This window comes from Elephantulus edwardii, unplaced genomic scaffold (assembly GCF_000299155.1).
Source record: "Elephantulus edwardii isolate Elephantulus edwardi_28Jun2011 unplaced genomic scaffold, EleEdw1.0 scaffold00080, whole genome shotgun sequence".
Taxonomy (NCBI): Eukaryota; Metazoa; Chordata; class Mammalia; order Macroscelidea; family Macroscelididae; genus Elephantulus; species Elephantulus edwardii.
In genome coordinates, this window is record NW_006399830.1 from 2,760,788 (window position 1) to 2,778,161 (window position 17,374).

General features: G+C 44.7%; 1 protein-coding gene across 1 annotated transcript in view; it reads left to right on the top strand.

Annotated features, from left to right (window-relative positions):
• The window catches only part of SDK1 (sidekick cell adhesion molecule 1), a 613,965-nt gene that overhangs the window by 15,713 nt on the left and 580,878 nt on the right, over positions 1–17,374 (top strand). Inside the window, exons 3-4 of the mRNA XM_006889744.1 lie at positions 8,623–8,729; positions 12,188–12,335. Coding sequence (XP_006889806.1) covers positions 8,623–8,729; positions 12,188–12,335 — 255 coding nt within the window. The remainder of the gene's footprint in view (positions 1–8,622; positions 8,730–12,187; positions 12,336–17,374) is intronic.

The following is a 17,374-nucleotide window of genomic DNA, read 5'->3' on the forward strand; positions in this document are numbered from 1 at the left end:
TTCTGGAAAGTTTCTGCAACAGAATTAGCATTTAAAAACTACTAATGGAGATGATTTGGAATAAGGGGATGAAAGTCTCAGTTTGTCTGTCTAGAGTCTGTTATGGAAGCCAGTTAAAAAACTTCAGCCAGAATAACCACACTGTTTCTGAAAAAAAATCCATTTTTGACAGGTGCTCCAAACAAGGCAAGTGGGAATGAATTTCTCGTTCACTTCTGATTATGTTTGGGGAAACTCCTCTCATTGTTTGGGTCCCCCTTCCTTTGCACAGGAGAAAAGAAAAACTAGCAACTTCTTTTGTCCCTTTTATGGGATGGCCCCAGATTGTATGTCCATCCAGAACCTGGCAATGTAAGGAATTATGAAAACAGAGAAAGAATAGAAGATTTCTTTTTTAGTGCTAAAATTCCATGTCCTCCTTCCTAAGTTTTCCAGAGATTCGTTTCTACATGAGGGAGAATTTTCTCCTAATAGTAGGTACAAGGAGTAGAATACAGTTATGTGTTCAATATTTGTGGGTCTCGCCTTTTCTGCCCTCAGTTTGATAAGGAAATGTAGAAATACATGGAGAATACATGATTCCAAAGCCATTGACTAGGGCACAAAAATCACACAGACCAGAATCCCGGAAGAGGGCTTGTAGGAACATTCCCAAGTAAATGTCAGAAACTGTGGTTTGGGTTCTAAAACCACCAAGGAGGAGGCAGCTTAAATGTAGTTACTTGTATTTGTAAATGAGTTGTAGAACACAGATGCTAATTGATGCTTTGTTACTGTTGCCATTTTAATCCCCACACTGCTGCAAAAGCTGTTGATCCTTGGTCCACCCCTGCAGACGCCTGCTTAATGTCTTCTCAACATAGTATGAGTTCTGAAATAAAGAAGATGCTGCCCGAAGGACCTGTGCTGGCTTCCGTCGTTGCCATCCTGTGTATTTTCTCTTCATCCTGTTTACTTTAAATCTTTTGAAAGGATACAAATCAGATCCCCCAACTTGTCCAGTGCCTCCTTTCTACTGTGAACTAGAAACACCTCCAAGTTTTAGAAATGTCTCTTCTGTAGCAAGTTTAAGTGTGATTTTTACCTTTACTTTACAAAACAATTTGAGTTTTTTGTGTAAGTAATTAGATTTTTTTAGATTGGCAGACTCATCACAGTATCTGTCATTTTGTGACTGACTGACTGACTGACTGACTGACTGATTTCACTTGACATAATGTCCTCTAGATTCATGCATGCTATGTGGTGTTTCCTGATTCTGTGTCATCCTTTAGTATTGCATGGTATTTCATTGTGTGTATGTACTAGTTTGTTACGTAGTATTCCACTGTGTGTATACCCTATTGTCTGTATCACTTCACTATTTTGAGGGAAAGGTTATCTATAGACTCATTTGACTTTACTCTTTTTAATCTTTTTTTTTATTGGGGAAAAATATATTGGGGATACAAGGAGGTGAGGGTTGGGGGCAGAAGGATGAGGATGGGCCAGGATGCAGTTGCAGAGCTGCACAGTTTGGTCGGTGGGGGGAGCAGGTGAAGGAAATGATGAGGGTCCAGTGGGGACCAGATGCTACAGAGGAGTGACAAGCATTTTCCAATAGTAATTAAACCAACTGTCTTATTGATTTGGGAATTGGATGCTGACTCTCTGGTTTCTTCATGCTGAACAGGGGCATAGATGTAAAGGGGGGAAGGGAGGACGCTTTATTTTTTTAATCTTATATAAGACTTGCATAAAAATAAAATTGCATAGGGCCACTATTTTAAAACAGGGCTGACATTGGGGTTGAGGGAAGACAGAGAAGAAGGGGAGTAATGATGTATACTGCATTGCCACAGATGAGGGAGAGAACTGTTTAAAAGGAATATATGATTAGGTATTATTCTCATGACAGGAGTCCAGAATGAAGACTGCATAGTGGAGTGGAGTGGACTTGGGGGAGGTATTGCATAGCAGTGAAAGAGTCTTTCTTTTACTCATCAAGAAGGGGAGGGAGTGGGCAGGGAGAAAAGTGCAACCATGAATGACTGGAAACCCTAAGTCTCTCTAAACTTTCATAAAAATTAATAAAAAATAATAAAATTGAAATGTAATTATAAATTATTTATCAGCTCATTTATATTTTAAAAAGGTATTGAAGTCCCCAAACCTCCCTCATTGCACCTGACTTGATTCCACTTGATGGCAGCCCCCATCCTTTCTGAGGCTGTAAATCTTAATGGAAGCAGACGGCCTCATTTTTCTTCCAAGGAATGGCTAGTGGTTTCACACAACACCCAGGACGCTGGAAGATTCAGGGTGTTTCGGTTTTGTTGTTTAACCCTTTCTTATTCATGAGAATATGCTTCTTGACCACAGAAAGAGGGGTGCAGCATTTCTACCCTCTACTGACGACACAGCTCCACTATTCGGAATCACAGTTTCTTCTGTAGCTCAGCCACTGACCTAACTGAAAGGGGGTCTGGGGGCTTAGTCTGCAGGGGTTTGAGCTGCTAGAGCAAGGGCTGCCTTCCTGCAGGCTTGACTCCTCCAGAGGCTCCATGAGGAGAAGATGAGCCATCACCTCCTGTGCCGTTTACTGGCCCACTCGGGGTCAGCTGTGCGTTGGTGCTGATGGAATGACTGAGTTATGAGTAAGTGGTTGGGAAGAAGTGCTCCACGGGGGCTGCTCTAAGCTCATCGTGTCTGTCGTTTCCTGGTATCTCTGTGACTCGTGGTGAAGGATCTTCCCAGAGCAGATGCATTTCTCCTTTTCATTTATTTATTTTACTTATGACAAGTCAGTTATTGATTCTTATAGTTTGTCAAGGAGCCATCTTTCTTTAAAAAGAGATTATCAACAGTCCTTACTTAGGAGAATGTCCAGAAGATTGGGAAGCTTCATCTCACATACTTTGGGCATGCTGCTAGGAGGGGCTATTCCTTGCACGACATCATGCCTGGAAAAGTGGAGGGGCGGTGAAAACAAGGAAGGCCCTCAACCAAGTGGGTTGATATGGTGAGTGGAGCAAAGATTGTGAGGGTGGCACGAGACAGAAGAGTGTTCCGATGCGTTGTTCAAAGGGTCACTATGAATCCTACTCGACTCAGCAACAGCTGACCATAATAATGACCCTGGGAGGACGCGGGACAGGTTTTTTTGAACTTGTCTTTTTTTTTCAGTCGTCATCAGTTTGACCCCACTCCTTGGATTAGATTTGTGGAGAACTCTCCCTTTTACTCTAGTTCCATGCTGTGAAGTCAGCCTAGGCATGGAGCGACCTGTGCCCAGAAAGAAACACTACCCAGTCCTGGCACCTCTCCTGGCCCCGCTGTCTGTGGGGAGCCCTGTTGAGTGCCTGCCTCTTTCTCCTGAGCCTCTGCTCTCTGAGTCATGATGCCCTTCCCAGGGACGGCCTCCTCTTGACACTGTCAGGTAACACTCTTAATTAGAAGTTACAGAAACTGTCTCTCAGATTAACATAAAGAAGAGATTGAATGTGTATTGAGCAACTATTGGGTCTCTTAGAATCTTGAGGAGCCCTGGAAATGGGGCAGGAACAAAGTGAGGTTTGTCCACCAGACCCATAGCCTCCCTGCAGTTAGTCCCCTGAGGTTGCTACTGATGACCCCAAGAAACATCGTGTGTCTCTCCTTGAGCCCTTGCCATGCTGACCATGGTCACACTTGCACAACCCCACTGCCCCATGCTCCACTGGACCCCATCCACTGTGTCTCCAGTGAGTGAGATTGTCCCCAGCCCTTCTCCTGGTATAGATTTAGATATGCAGAGTGCGTGTGTCCTGAGGTCAGACTGTCTCACACCTGTGTCCACAGGGCCAAAGGCTGGGAATTCCAGCTTTCCGTCAGGCTCAGCTGTCACCAAGCCCCACAGAGAGGATAATGGTCTGTGGAAGAGAGGTGTTCAGATCCTGGGCTGACAGATGCCTGGTGGCCATCCAGAGCTAGTGGAGCTGTTGTTCCTGCACCAAACCCACTCAGAGCTGCTTCCTCGGAGGGCCCAGGGCTCCTCCCATCGGTGCAGCAGCTGAGAGCGTGGTTTTCTCCTCTGCACACACGGGCATTTATGTCTTTGCTTTAATCCGAGTGCTTTGTTGGATTGTCTCTAATTCACTCTTCTTGACCATGAACTCCTGGAAAACATTCAGTTGGTCTAGTAGAATTTTGCTGCAACATCGCGAACACAACCATTTCCTCTTTGCTTATTGGAAAGGAGCTGGCGTTTACTGTATTTTAGTGGCATATGGTGCTAAGATTTTTATCATACTTTATTATAAAGAGCCAGGAAACTTTCTGTACTTAAAAATGTGTGTTTATAAACACTAGACCCACAATGTCTATTCCCATCTGTTAGGTGAACGGGAATGCGTAGGAATTCCCCTAGTAGGTGGAGGCTTTACAACTTTTTTGGTACATTTTTTTCCCTAGTGAAACATTAGACTGAGAAGATGGTAGAAAACAGCATATGCCTAATACTCAATTTTGTATCTGTTTCTGCCTAGTGTTTGAAAGCAAAGCTATTTTTGTGGATTAATACGTATGACTGTGATAGAAATTCATAAGAGTGTAAAATCCATTTAGTATATTGTAAAACAAAAAAAAAGAAAAAGTAGCAAGAATGACAATTTAGAAGTATGGTTGTGGTGCAGTGAAGAAACAGCCCTTGGCCCTTCTCAAGCCTAGCTCACAACCATGAGATTTCTCGCCTGAAACCTTTACTGACTTTGTTTTCACCTAATCTCTACACTCATCTTTATTATAATTACAGTATATAGTAATCAGGGCTGCTCATCTTTCAGTCCTAATTTGTAATTTAAATAAATGGCATTGACTTCTTGTGTTCAGTTTGATATTATTCTGATTATCTTAAATAATTAATTTTTTTTTGTTTGAGATGAACCATTTCTCATGCTGGAATAAAAACTTGGAAGATTAAAACTCAGCAATGTTATTTTTTCCTTTTCATAAAAGATTTTTATTAATTCTACCATAGGATCTGAGGAAGGTTTCCAGAGGGAAAACATACTTTGATTAATGTTTGCTTAATGCAGACTTGCCGGGATTGTCCAAATGTTTTATTCACTTAAAAATTATGCCGATCTGGTCCTTTTTCAGGTTGACTAATTGGACATACTTGAAGAAAAAGATGAGCAATTAGTCGGATATAAGTGATTTCAAGGTGTGCTCAGGAAACGAGCAAATGAAACCTACAAGGCCCTGTGCCTCCACCTGGCATTTCTTGAGTTTCCCTGATTTTACTTTGTAGTTAGGAGAGTGGGAGAAATGTGTAAAACAAAAATACAAAATCATAAAAAACCCAAACTGAAGTCCCCCACCCCAGACTGTCCTTGGACAGCCTGAGCTGCACCCATCCTTTGATGACCCTGTTGCCAAACATCTGAAAACCCAGCAGGAACCCACGCTCAGGAGCTGGCTCTGTCCCATGGTGCCCTTCCTCGACCTCCAAGGCCATGAATCTTTGTCTCAAGGGGTGGCTGGCAGAGGACAGGTTTTCAGATGTCTGGCCATCGCTATGCTCCAGGCTCTTCAGCTAAACAACAGGTAACCCTGAAAAATGAACAGAAATGCCCATGAGGCGTGTCCTATGTAGAATTATTAATTACACAGGACAGAAAGGGCAACAGTTGCCCCAAAACAATGTCCAGAAGGCAGGAAGGAACAGGAAAGAAGAACTAATGGAAGTGAGGAACCCAAGGAGGGAAGGGGAAGAGTGCTGTCAGCTTGAGGGAGTTGTGACCAGTGCTAAAACTATATATCAGCTGTATTTAACTGAATACATCTAGAGTGTGTGTAACAGAACACATAACCAAACGTGACCCAGCACAGCCTTTGGGTTAACGGCCTGATGCCCTATAGACTATGCTGCCAGTGCACCCTGGTCTAGGCTTAGGGGTGGAAATAGAAATGACACTACTGTTGAGTTATCCAGAATGATCTTGTAAATTAATGTCAAGATGTATGTGGAGGATTAGAAGAGGCAAGTGTGTAAAAGGAACTGGGAGTGTCCGTACCAGGGCCAAGAGCCGCAGCTTTCTTACTTCAACCCATCCATGGCCATGGAATTGGTTCTGATTCATAGCCCTCTGCCAGGACAGAGTAGAGCTCCTAGGGCGCTCTGGTGGCCTAGTGGCAAGAAGTTGCATGCAGTCCCTAAGGCACTGGGTTTGAGGCTACCAGCTGCTCTGCGGGAGATGGACTGGCCACCTCCTTCTGTGTGATTAATTGCCTCTGCAAACACGCCAGAGGATCTGCTATGGGTTGGTTCTGATTCTACGGTACACAACAACAACAACTTCTTGTGGTAGCTGACCATTCAATTTTCTCTTGAAGGGCAGCTTGTGTGTTCAAACTGCAAACTTTTCAGTTAACAACCAAACACATAAATCCCATTATTACCACAACTCTCTCTGCTTTACAAAAGCCCAGACCAGTGTTGTCCAGTCAACTGTGACCTGCCAGCAAGTCTGTGAGGCTGTAAATTTTTACAGGAAAAAAATTGCTTGTCTTATGTCCATGGAGCAGCTGGTGAATTCGAGCCACTGGCTCCACGCACTCCATTCCATCCCCAGGGCTCTCCTCTTTGCGTAAGTGATATCTGAATCCCACCCTTTAATTATTCTTTGAATTTTTTTTATTTTATGATTAACTTCAATGAAAATTTACAGAGACTTTTGATTTCTATTCATTCATTGATGCACTTTTCTCCCTGCCCCCCACCCCAGTACACTCTTCTCTTTGAAAAGTAAAAGAAAAATTCTTCCGTTGTTTTACAATCCCTTCCCCCAGGTCCACTCCACTATGCAGCCTTCGTTCTAGACCCTTGCCATGACAAAAATACCTAATCACATATCCCTTTTAAATAGTTTCTCCTTTATCTGTTTCAATGCAGTATACATTATTGAACCCATCTTTCTCAGTCTCCCCCCAACCCCGAAGTCAGTCCTGTTTTACAACAGTGGCACCATGCAGGATTTGTCCTTTTGTGACTGAGATACTTTACTCAGCATAATGTCCTCCAGGGTCACCCATTTTGAATAATATTGCATGAGTTCCTTGTTTTTCAATGCAGCCTACTATTCCATTGTGTGAATATACCACAGCTTCTCTACCCATTCGTTTGTTGATGGGCACTTAGGTTGTTTCCAACTCCTTGCTATTGTGAACAAAGCCGTGATAAACATGGGTGTGCATATATCTGCTTGGATGTCAGTTACGATCTCTTTGGGGTATATTCCCAGTAGTGGAATTGCTGGGTCGAATGGTATCTGTATTTGCCACTTTTTGAGAAAGCTCCATACTGCCTTCCACAGTGGTTGCACCATTTTACACTCCCACCAACAGTGAATAAGGGTTTCAGTTTCTCCACAACCTTGCTAGTGTTTGTTGCTTGCTGTTCTGTTAAATTTTGCTATTCTGACTGGAGTGAGATGATATCTCATAGTTGTTTTGATTTGATTTTTTAAAATTTTTTTATTATTATTATTTTTGTGTGAGTGTACCGTCAAATCAGATCTGACTGGTACAGGAGGAGATCGTCCCTCCTTACCCGGCAGAGCATCTGGTGGATTCGAACCATTCGCCTCTGGGATTGTAGTTGCAGCTCCTTGCCACTAGGCCACCAGAGCTCCCCTTGATTTGATTTTTTTTTAATGAGTCAACATATTAGAGTTTGTTGTTCCCCATTCTGGAAAAAATTTTGGGAAAGTTCAGCAGAGATAGAGTCATCCCTGTGGTGCAGGGGTTAAACACATTCTGCTGCTGATGGAAAGGTTGAAGGATCACATCCACCCAGAAGTACCTTGTAAGAAAACTTGGTGATCTGTTTCTTAAGACTAAGCCATTTGTAGCCTGGGGGGACACAGTTCTATGCTAATAGGCAGGACGTCATGGTGAGTCAGATTTGACTTCTGGAGACATAGCTGTAACTCATGATTGCCTGGAAGATGTCACTTGACTAGAATGACAACTAGTTCACCTTCGTTATTCTGCCAGCCAGCAGTGAGTGGTATCAATGGCATACCCTGTGCAAGGCACCACAGCTCTAGTTTTGAATAAAGCAGATGCAGCCCCTAACCTCATGGACTATTTGCAACCCAGTAGTGGAGACAGATAGTGATGACATAATAACAGAAACACGTAGCAACAGTAGTGAACTCCTTGGTTGGGGCGGATGGTGTGGATATTAGATTACAAAAATAATTTGTGTGTGTGACTTCATAGCTCATTCATTTTGATTACTGTAATTTTAGTAAAAGTTTACAAGCAAATTGGTTTTCTATTTAACAATTCATACACATTGTTTTATGACATTAATGAAAATCCCCACAGTGTAAGTGCATCCTCCCACTTCCTCCCTGTGATTCTCATTTCTGTTCATCCTCTTTCCCAGCCCTTCCCACCTTCTGGCCTTTAGCCCCAGGTGAATGCTGTCTTTTTGGTCTACACATGCAGTTGATTGTTCTAAGGGGCAAGGATCTCCCTGGTGGTGGTGGTGGTGAAGTTACAGCCTGGCTGTTGTGTGTATGAAAGTTGGCTCAAAGTGTTGAGTTTATTTCCTGGTTTTGATATGCAACCACTAACATTCCTTGTCTTTGGCAGGTACACCATTCCATCTCTCCAGAGGCTCCATGCTGGCTTTTACCGCTGTGTTGTGCGAAACAGAATGGGGGCGCTCTTGCAGCGAAGATCGGAAGTCCAAGTGGCATGTATGTGTATATAAAACAGACGCCCCAGCACTGACTAGCAGACCGCGTCTCGGGGGGCCTTGTGAAAACCCCTTACAGCCGTTGTAAAAAGAAGTTGAGATTTTGTCTTTGATTCTGTTTGGAAGAGAGTAACTGCAAAGTAAAAACCAGCTGGAAAAGATAAGTAAACAGCTGATATGACTGATTACATGATGGTGCTAATGAGGCATATACCACTTTCCCCCCTTTAACTCAGGCAGATTCAGGGCCCTCCAGGGCCCTGTGGGCATTTTAACAAAGTGGACAGACACCTGGGGTTGGCAATCAATTGATTTTGATTGTGACTTTGATTGTATTCAGATTCAAAATATTTTAGAAATAAAACATAAAACTCGTTTAGATAACAGGCCATCAATTCATAATTTTCCTTTTCAATCATGACTTGCCGAGAAGTCCCTCCTTAGCTGCCCAGCCCGCAGGGCTCAGGTCTTAGGTCCTGGGTGGCAGTGAGGCTATGTGGCTTGAGTCGGCCGAGCCACTGCCAAGAACGAGGCAGTTGGCATCACTGTACCAGGTATGACACACTTGAGCGTTTGCCTTTAATTCACCACTTTCCCCTTCTCATAGATAATGAGTCTACAAGTAAAAACCCATCCATCGAGTCTGTTCTTGAGAGTGGGGACCCTCGATTGCTCTCCACAGCCATAAATCTCTATGAGAGGAGATTGTCCACCCTTCTCTCACTGAGAAGCTGGTAAATTCAAAGCACCCAACTTTTGGTTCTCAGCCTCGTACAATTCCCTGCACCCCAGGCCACCAGGCCGCCCTCCCCTCACAGAAGGAGTCCCTGTTCTCACATAGCACTGCTGAAGGCAATCCACATCCACTTCTCTTACCCTGCTTCCAACTTCTGACAAGCCTCCATCATGTTTTCCATCTTTTATTTGGGGGCAGGAGGAATGCCCTCTTTTCTCCCTTGAGTTGGCTGGTGGATTTGAACCATTAACCTTTCTATTAGCACCTAATACACCTCCATACCAAGTACATGTTATCTGTTATGGTCACTTTTAGGAGAGAGGGATGAGGGAGTGTGGCCTGTGGAAAGCACTGCATGCTTTTAAAATTCAGAATCTACTAAAGATAGAACCTAACTAAAATTAGCCCTGGGAAAGTCTGAGTTACGGACCTCTCCAAATTAGTGAGGAGTAATGATGTCAGTTGGAGGACAAACCTGCTTCTGATTCAGGACTTAGTCTTTCCGATCACTTGTTATGCATATGCGAGCAGGACAATGAGGAAGGATGACAAAAGAATTGATGCCTTTGAGCTGTGGTGTTGGAAAAGAGCACTGACCATCCCATGGATGGCCAGGAGAATAAACTGATATGTCTTGGAGAGGGTGCAGCTGGAGTGCTCTTTGGAAGCAAGAATGATGAGACTTCATCTTACATACTTTGGGCATATTGCTAAGAGTGGTTGTTCCTTGGAGAAGGACATGATGCTGGGAACGGTGGAGGGTCAGTAAAGGAGAGGGAGACCCTCGACCAGGTGGATTGACACGGTGACTGCTACACTTGACTCTAATGTGTCAGGAAGTGTGAGGATTGTACAAAATAGAATAGGGTTCAGATCTTTTGTTCATAGTGTCACTATGACTTGTACTCGACTCAAGAGCATCTAATAACAACAACAACAAAGATTGACTGTCTGCTTTATTATGCTTTGAATTTACCACTAAAACTAAGCAAGAAGAATGCTTTGGAATTGTAACTTAGAGTATCACGTGTCATAGTCAGTTTTGGGAACCCTGCCGAGCTCCAGAGTGGGGCTGTGCCTTGTAGGGCAGCAGTGTTGTGCCATGTGTCACCATGACCCCAGCTGAGGTCTGTTGTTTCCTATGTCCTTGTGTAGGATATGGTAATTCCTGCCCTCCTACAGTGGTTGCTAACGTCTGAGTGAGGTGCTGGTGCTAGCCATGTTTAATGACTTTTTTTTTAAACCACTGCAAAGCTTTAAATTTTCCTGAATTGTGTTGGGTAAGTCAATCAGCTAAATCTGCAGAGTAATTCAGAACTGTTTTTCAACTGAATAATTGAAAACATAATTAATAAACAAAAACTGCAGATCAATACCCAAAACATACTTGAATACATTAACAGCTTGGAATTTATTAGAATACATTAAATTCTGGCTTACAAAATGGTTTTGGACATTTTCCTAATCATCTCTATCCTTGTTTCTCCACTTGATCTCTAGCAGTGGGATTTTCCCCTTATTTCTCTGTTCTTCCATTTGATAACAAATTTCACTTTAAAGTAACCATAGCTACATGCCTAATCTGATTTAGACAAAAATATATTATTTCTGTGTCCTTGTCTCTGCGTCTGCAGGGCAGCCAGGTGGCACATTTCAGTGTTCTGCTGTTAGCCAGAAGGTCAGCCGTTCGAGCCCACCAGCAGCTCTGTGGAAGGGCTGTTGAGAGGCTGTCAGCTCCAATAAACACTACGCTCTCTCCCCTGCCCTCCCCAACCTAGGCAATCCTGTGAGATGGCTCTGCTCCATCACATAAGGTCACTGTGAGGCATCGTACCTGTCAGCTGTGATGGCACACGTGCCTGCTTTAATGGGACACTTACTCAACCATTTCAAACTTTACTACTATTAAATCAAGGAACTCTTGTGACTTAATGGGAAGGAGCTGCACTGCCAACCCAAAGACAAGTGGTTCGAATCTGCCAGCTGCTCTGTGAAGGAAAGATAGGCGTTCTCCTCCTTTGGGATTTACAGCTTCTCAAAACCCACTGGCGGGTCAGCTGTGCGGTGGTTCTGACGACATGGCGCACAACAACAACAGATGTAAAGTAGCTACTTAAGCCCACATTCCAGCTGGTGCCTTGTGTTTTCTTTCCCCCGTGACCCTACTTTTTTTCCCTTGTCTTTCTCACTGTGCTCTGGTTTTTGTTCTGTTTGGTGGCCCCACTTGTTAAAAATTATGTTACAAGTAAAAACAAAACTTACTTGGCCTAAATTAAGGCAGAGCAGGGCACATTGCTCAAAAAAGGAGATCCTTAGAAAACATTGCTATCAAATCACCTGTTAAGTGGTGTCCTCAAAACTCTAAGGGAGGGAGAAGGTGAGGGGGCCAGGACCACAGCCAGAGGAGGTCTGCACCCACGCTGACCATCTCTGTGTGAGCACCGCCTCCCACGTCCCTTCCATCTACAGCATGTTCCTGGGCAAAGCAACTGCAGGCGTTTCATTGAGTTGTTGCAGCTAGAATGGTGCCAGTGCTGGGTGCTGTGTGGGTTGGTGTATTTCCAGAGCCCTGTGGAGGCCCTGGTGCCGCCTGCACAGCGTGCCCATGCTCCTGTGTCCCCGTGTCCTCCTGCCTTACCGCAGCAGTGACTGGGCTAGAAAGTAGAGGCATCTCCACCTTTGACCGTCCCCAGGCCTCAGAGCTGGTTTTTTTCTCTCTGCAGACATGGGGAACTTCATGGAGGTGGACCAGCGGAAGACAGTTTCCCAGGGACAGGCAGCTGTCCTCAACTTACTTCCTATCAACAGCTACCCCAGACCTCAAGTGACGTGGTTCCGAGAAGGACACAAGATAATTCCCAGCCACCGAATGTAAGTTGCTCCTACAGCTGGTCACACTGCTGGGGCCACTTCCATGTTCAGCATCCCAGCAGACTGGGAAGAGGTGCAGATCTAGCTTCCCCTCCAGTCCCTGGACAACTGCTTGTTCCCAAGGTTGGCAGTTTGCAGGCAGCCTGAGAATCTAGCCAGTTCTCGCGCCCTCCACCCTCCCGCTTACCCTGCGCACTAAAGCTCCAGTTCTACCTTCCTATGTCTGCCTGTGTGTCTCCTTTGTTTATTTTGTTAATAAGGTCAATTTGGGGAGGGTACATTTTTTGAATTGTGGTGTTCAGCTCTGAGTTGTGTTTGGTTCCAAGTTCTAATTTAATGATGGCTGGTATTTACTTATAGAGCTGTAGGGTCCCCCCCTTTTATTGAGCTATATTTGATACTACTTTCTCTGACGATAAAACAGTAATTACTGCTTATTTCTCTTTATCCTTTTATCCAACCATGACGGTTTTATTTCCCTCCGTCTAATTAGTGGTTCGCCCATCTATTGCCAAATCATTGCTTTGTGATTAGTTAAGCATTATTTCAAGGTGTTCTTGCCTACACTGCGTTCAAGATATTTATCTAATGCCAAACAGGTTTTCTCCATTTGGAGTGTTAAGTGATTAAAGAGAACATTTGGTATGTATTTTGTAACTCGGCCTTTTGGAGTCTGATTTAAAGACAGAATTTGGAATATAAGGGTTTCAAGGGCAAGTATTTCTGAAAGAATCATGAGAGGCTGTAAAGTTGGGCTAAACGTGAAATATTTATGGTTGTGCCCAGATAAAACCTATGGGCGAAGAGCTCTTGTTTTACTTTTTAATTTTTTTACAGAAAAGAGGTGTATGAGACAGTGTGCCAAACCAGTTTCAAATGTGATCATGAGAGTAATTGTGGGGAATAACAGGGTTTTCTCCTCTGTTTGAACCCCATGAATCTTTTTCCAAAGTCACCTCTCTTCCACCTGCCTGAACCTAGAATATTCTTGTGCTTGTGTGTCACATATTCCTTGTTTCTGGTGACTGGGAACAGAGGAACCACTGCAATCCGTAAAAGCACATTTTGAACCTTCAGTAGTGCCTATATGACGGAAGATAGGGTAAGGCCTGTACGCTCTTCTTTATTTCATTAAAAGTTGTCCACGACCCGCCTTTCTCTTGACTCTAATCAAAACAGATGTCCCCAGAATTCTCCTGGACAAAGAGGAAAGACCAGGCACTCATTCTCTTAGGGGAATGTGGTGCTGAAAGAGAACGCACTGCCGCATAAATCCCCTGCGAGTGACCCTTGGGAGCATGGCGTGGTGGGCACAGTGGGAGGAGTGGAAGACAGATAGGGAGTCAGTACTTGTGATCAGCCACACCCACCACATTGCCAGCCCAGTTGATTGTGACCCAGGGCGACTGGTCAGATGTATGAGACCATACAACTCAACGTGAAGCCCCATCTTTCTTACTGGAAGTCCAGGGCCGGGTAGCTTGCATCAGGCTTTCTTTTAAACACTGGAGATTTAAATTCATGTCACTGATCACAAAATTCATAGCAGGAGGATCATTTTAATTTGTTGTTTTTGTCATGTGCCGTCGAGTCACCTACCAATCACAGCGACCCTATGTACTATACCCCTAAACCCTGCTGTATCCTGTGCCAATCTTACTGTCTCTGACACACCTACCCCCATGACCCCAGTCACTGAATCAATCCATTTTATCAAGGGTCTTCCTCTCCTGCACTGTCCTTCTACACTTCCAAGCATGACGTTCTTCTCCAAGGACTGGTCCCTCCTTAAAACATGTCCAAAGTATTTCAGGAGAAGCTTCAAAATTCTTGAAGGAGCAGCCTGTTTTAACCCTCTCTGGGATGAACCTGTTCATTCTCTTAGCAGTCCATGTATTCAATAGTCCAACACCATAGCTCAAAGGCATCAATTCCCCTGCTATCATCCTTAGTCATTGCCCAGCTCTGATGCATTCATTGCTCTCTGATGCATAGCAAGTGATTGTAAAGACCACGGCCTGTATCAGGCGCACCTTAGTCTCCAGACTGACAGCATTGCTCTTCAGTACTTTGGAGAGGTCTCTGACAACAGACCTTACCAATACAGTATGTTTTTTAATTTTAATTTAGTAGCAAATAATGCTGTCATCATCCATTTGTGGACAGTTGTCCAGCTGCATCATGAGACAAGAAACATTTACTCAGTAAGCATGAAAGCCACAGGACATAGATTAAAAGAATGACTCTTCACTTTGAGAAGCTTTTGTTTGTTTGTTTCTCTTTGACTTGAAAATTCACATCCAACTCTGCAAAATTCCTGGTGACATAACTCCATACTCAGTGCCGTCTTAAACAAATGGTCTGCTCGCAACCCTATTGATGAATTTCCAATCTCAGTGGAATAACATGCTAGTCAGTCTACCTTCTTTTTAAGGAGATGAGATGAGGCTGATTATGAATATTTACACTTCTGTCAGGACCTTGAGCTCCGTATTTCCAGCTCGTCATCACCCCACGTGCATTAAGTACCTGCTGGGCAGAGCCCATAAATCTTTTCTCCCCACTTACATGTCCCTCAAAGATAGACTGCTTTCCACCGCCCAGAAAGCTCCGCTCAAGACTGCAGCAGACACAGCACACCTGCGCCAGCCCACCAGGGGTCTGCAGGTGGGAGCTGGACGACACGGGGTTGGTGAAGCTGTCAGAGGGGCAGCTAGGCCCAGAGGCCTGGCTCCAGTCTTGACACCTAATGAAGAGCCCGTGGAGCTTCCGACCCTGCTTTGGCCCTCGTATGGTGAGGTCACGCCCTCACAGGGAGGAGGTGGCAGGGGGTTCCCACCTGAACCCACCTCCTGATCTTACCATCACCTCATGACCTGCAAGATATGCTTCAGGTTCAAATTAAATGCTTTTAAAAAAATTCATCTTCAAGTCTTCTGCCTCCTACCTTGAGAAATTGAACCACCCATTAACACTAATAGGAGCTAGTATTCTTTTGGGTGCCTGTGTTAAACCCATCTTCAGTAATCCTCACGAGTGCCTGCCATGACTAGTAGTCCACTTACAGTTGATCAGAGATGTAAACTGGGCTAGCCAAGGGCACCAAGCCCTCCGCACTGCTCCCCAGCCAATCCTGACCCTGGCTGGCCCTCTAACCTAGCTGAGTAGACTGCCCCACGGGGTCTCCAGGGCTGTGATGTTTATGAGAGCCGACTGACAGCGTCCTCCTTCCCAGCAGCTGGTGGGTTTGAACCACTGATGTTGCAGATAGTCGTCAAGTGCTCAGCCTCTGTGCTTTGAGGAGCCCTTCCTTGTTCAACACATTGCTGCACACTTTTAAATTGACGACCGTGCTTAGAAACATATTTTGCCGTCATTTGTGGCAACGTGTTAATTGCTGTCCTGTCGAGTTGGAGCCTGCTCTTAACTGGCCCTCAGACTGGTGGAGGCCCAAATCAGAGGCCTCCTCAGGTGCTCCTTTTTGTCCCTTGGCAAGAATCCCTCCTCCAGCCCCAGAGCTGCACACACAGCCTGTTGGCCCCGGGCTGCTCAGGGCCCCTGAAGCCCCATGCCCGTCCCTTTCTGGCAGTCTGCACCGTGTGACCTTTCCTCCTGGCCTCACCTGGGTGCCCAAACTCGTTCAGGATGACACTGTTTTTTTCTTCTTCAAGGAACTTAGTGAGAAATTCCTGCTTGTGATCCCCAACACACACATACACACACACACCCCTGCATGCTGCAAATGCACACACACACACAACCCACATGTTGTTGTTATTCTTATGTGCCATCGAGTTGCTTGCGACTTGTAGCGATGCTATGTACAACAGCTCTAAACTCTGCTCTATCCTGTGCCAATCTCATTGTCTCTGACATACTCATCCTGATTGCCCCAGTCACCAAATCAATCCACCTCCCAGAGGGCCTTCCCCTGCTGCACCTGCCCTCCACCTTCCCAAGCATGATGTCCTTCTCCAAGAACTGGTCTCTCCTTACAACATGACCAAAGTATGTCAGACGAATCCTCAGAATCCTTGCCTCCAAGGAGCAGACCGGTTTAACCCTCTCCAGGATGAATCTTTTGTTTTCTTAGCAATCTATGGTACCCTCAACACTCTTCTCCAACACCAAAGCTCAAAAGCATCAATTCTCCTTCTATCCTCCCTGGTCATTTTCCAAGTCTCTGACGTATAACAAGTGATTGCAAAGACCATGGCCTGTATCAGATGCACCTTAGCCTCCAGAGACACACCGTTGCTCTTCGGTACTTTGGAGAGGTCGCTAACAGCAGACTTTCCCATCGCAATACATCTTTTTAATTTCCTGGCTGCTGGTGCCAAGAGAGTTGATTGTGGAGCCAAGCAGACTAAAGCTGTGAACAATCTCAGTCTCTTCACCTTCCATCCTGATGCTGCCAATTGGCCCAGTGGTGAGAATCTTTGTCTTCTTGACATTGAGCCTCAATCCATATTGAAGGCTGCAGTCCTTGGCCCTCAGCAGCAAGTGCTTCAGGTCCTCTTCAGTTTCAGCAAGCAGGGTATGTCATCTGCATAACGCAGACTGTTGATAGATCTTCCACCAATCCTGATGCCACATTTCTCCTCATAGAGTCCAGCCTCCTGGATGATCAGTTTTGCATAGAGGTTGAAAAGGTATGGAGACAGGACACATCCCTGGCATACGCCCTTCCCAATTTTGAACCATGCAGCAGCATGGGATGGAAATGTAAAATATTACAATGAAATGTGCAAGGACCTGGAGTCAGAAAACCAAAAGAGTTGAACTTGCTCAGCATTTCTTAAGTTCAAGGAACTGAAGAACAAATTCAAACCTTGAATTGCTATAATCAAGGATGCTTTAGGCAGAGTATTAAATGATCCAGGACGTATCAAAAGAAGATGGAAAGAATATTCTGAGTCATTGTATCGAAAGGAATTGGCAGACACAGAAGAATTTAATGACACAACATATGAGCAAGAGCCTATGCTGATGAAGGAAGAAGTTCAAGCTGCTTTGAAGGAAATAGCAAAAAATAAGGC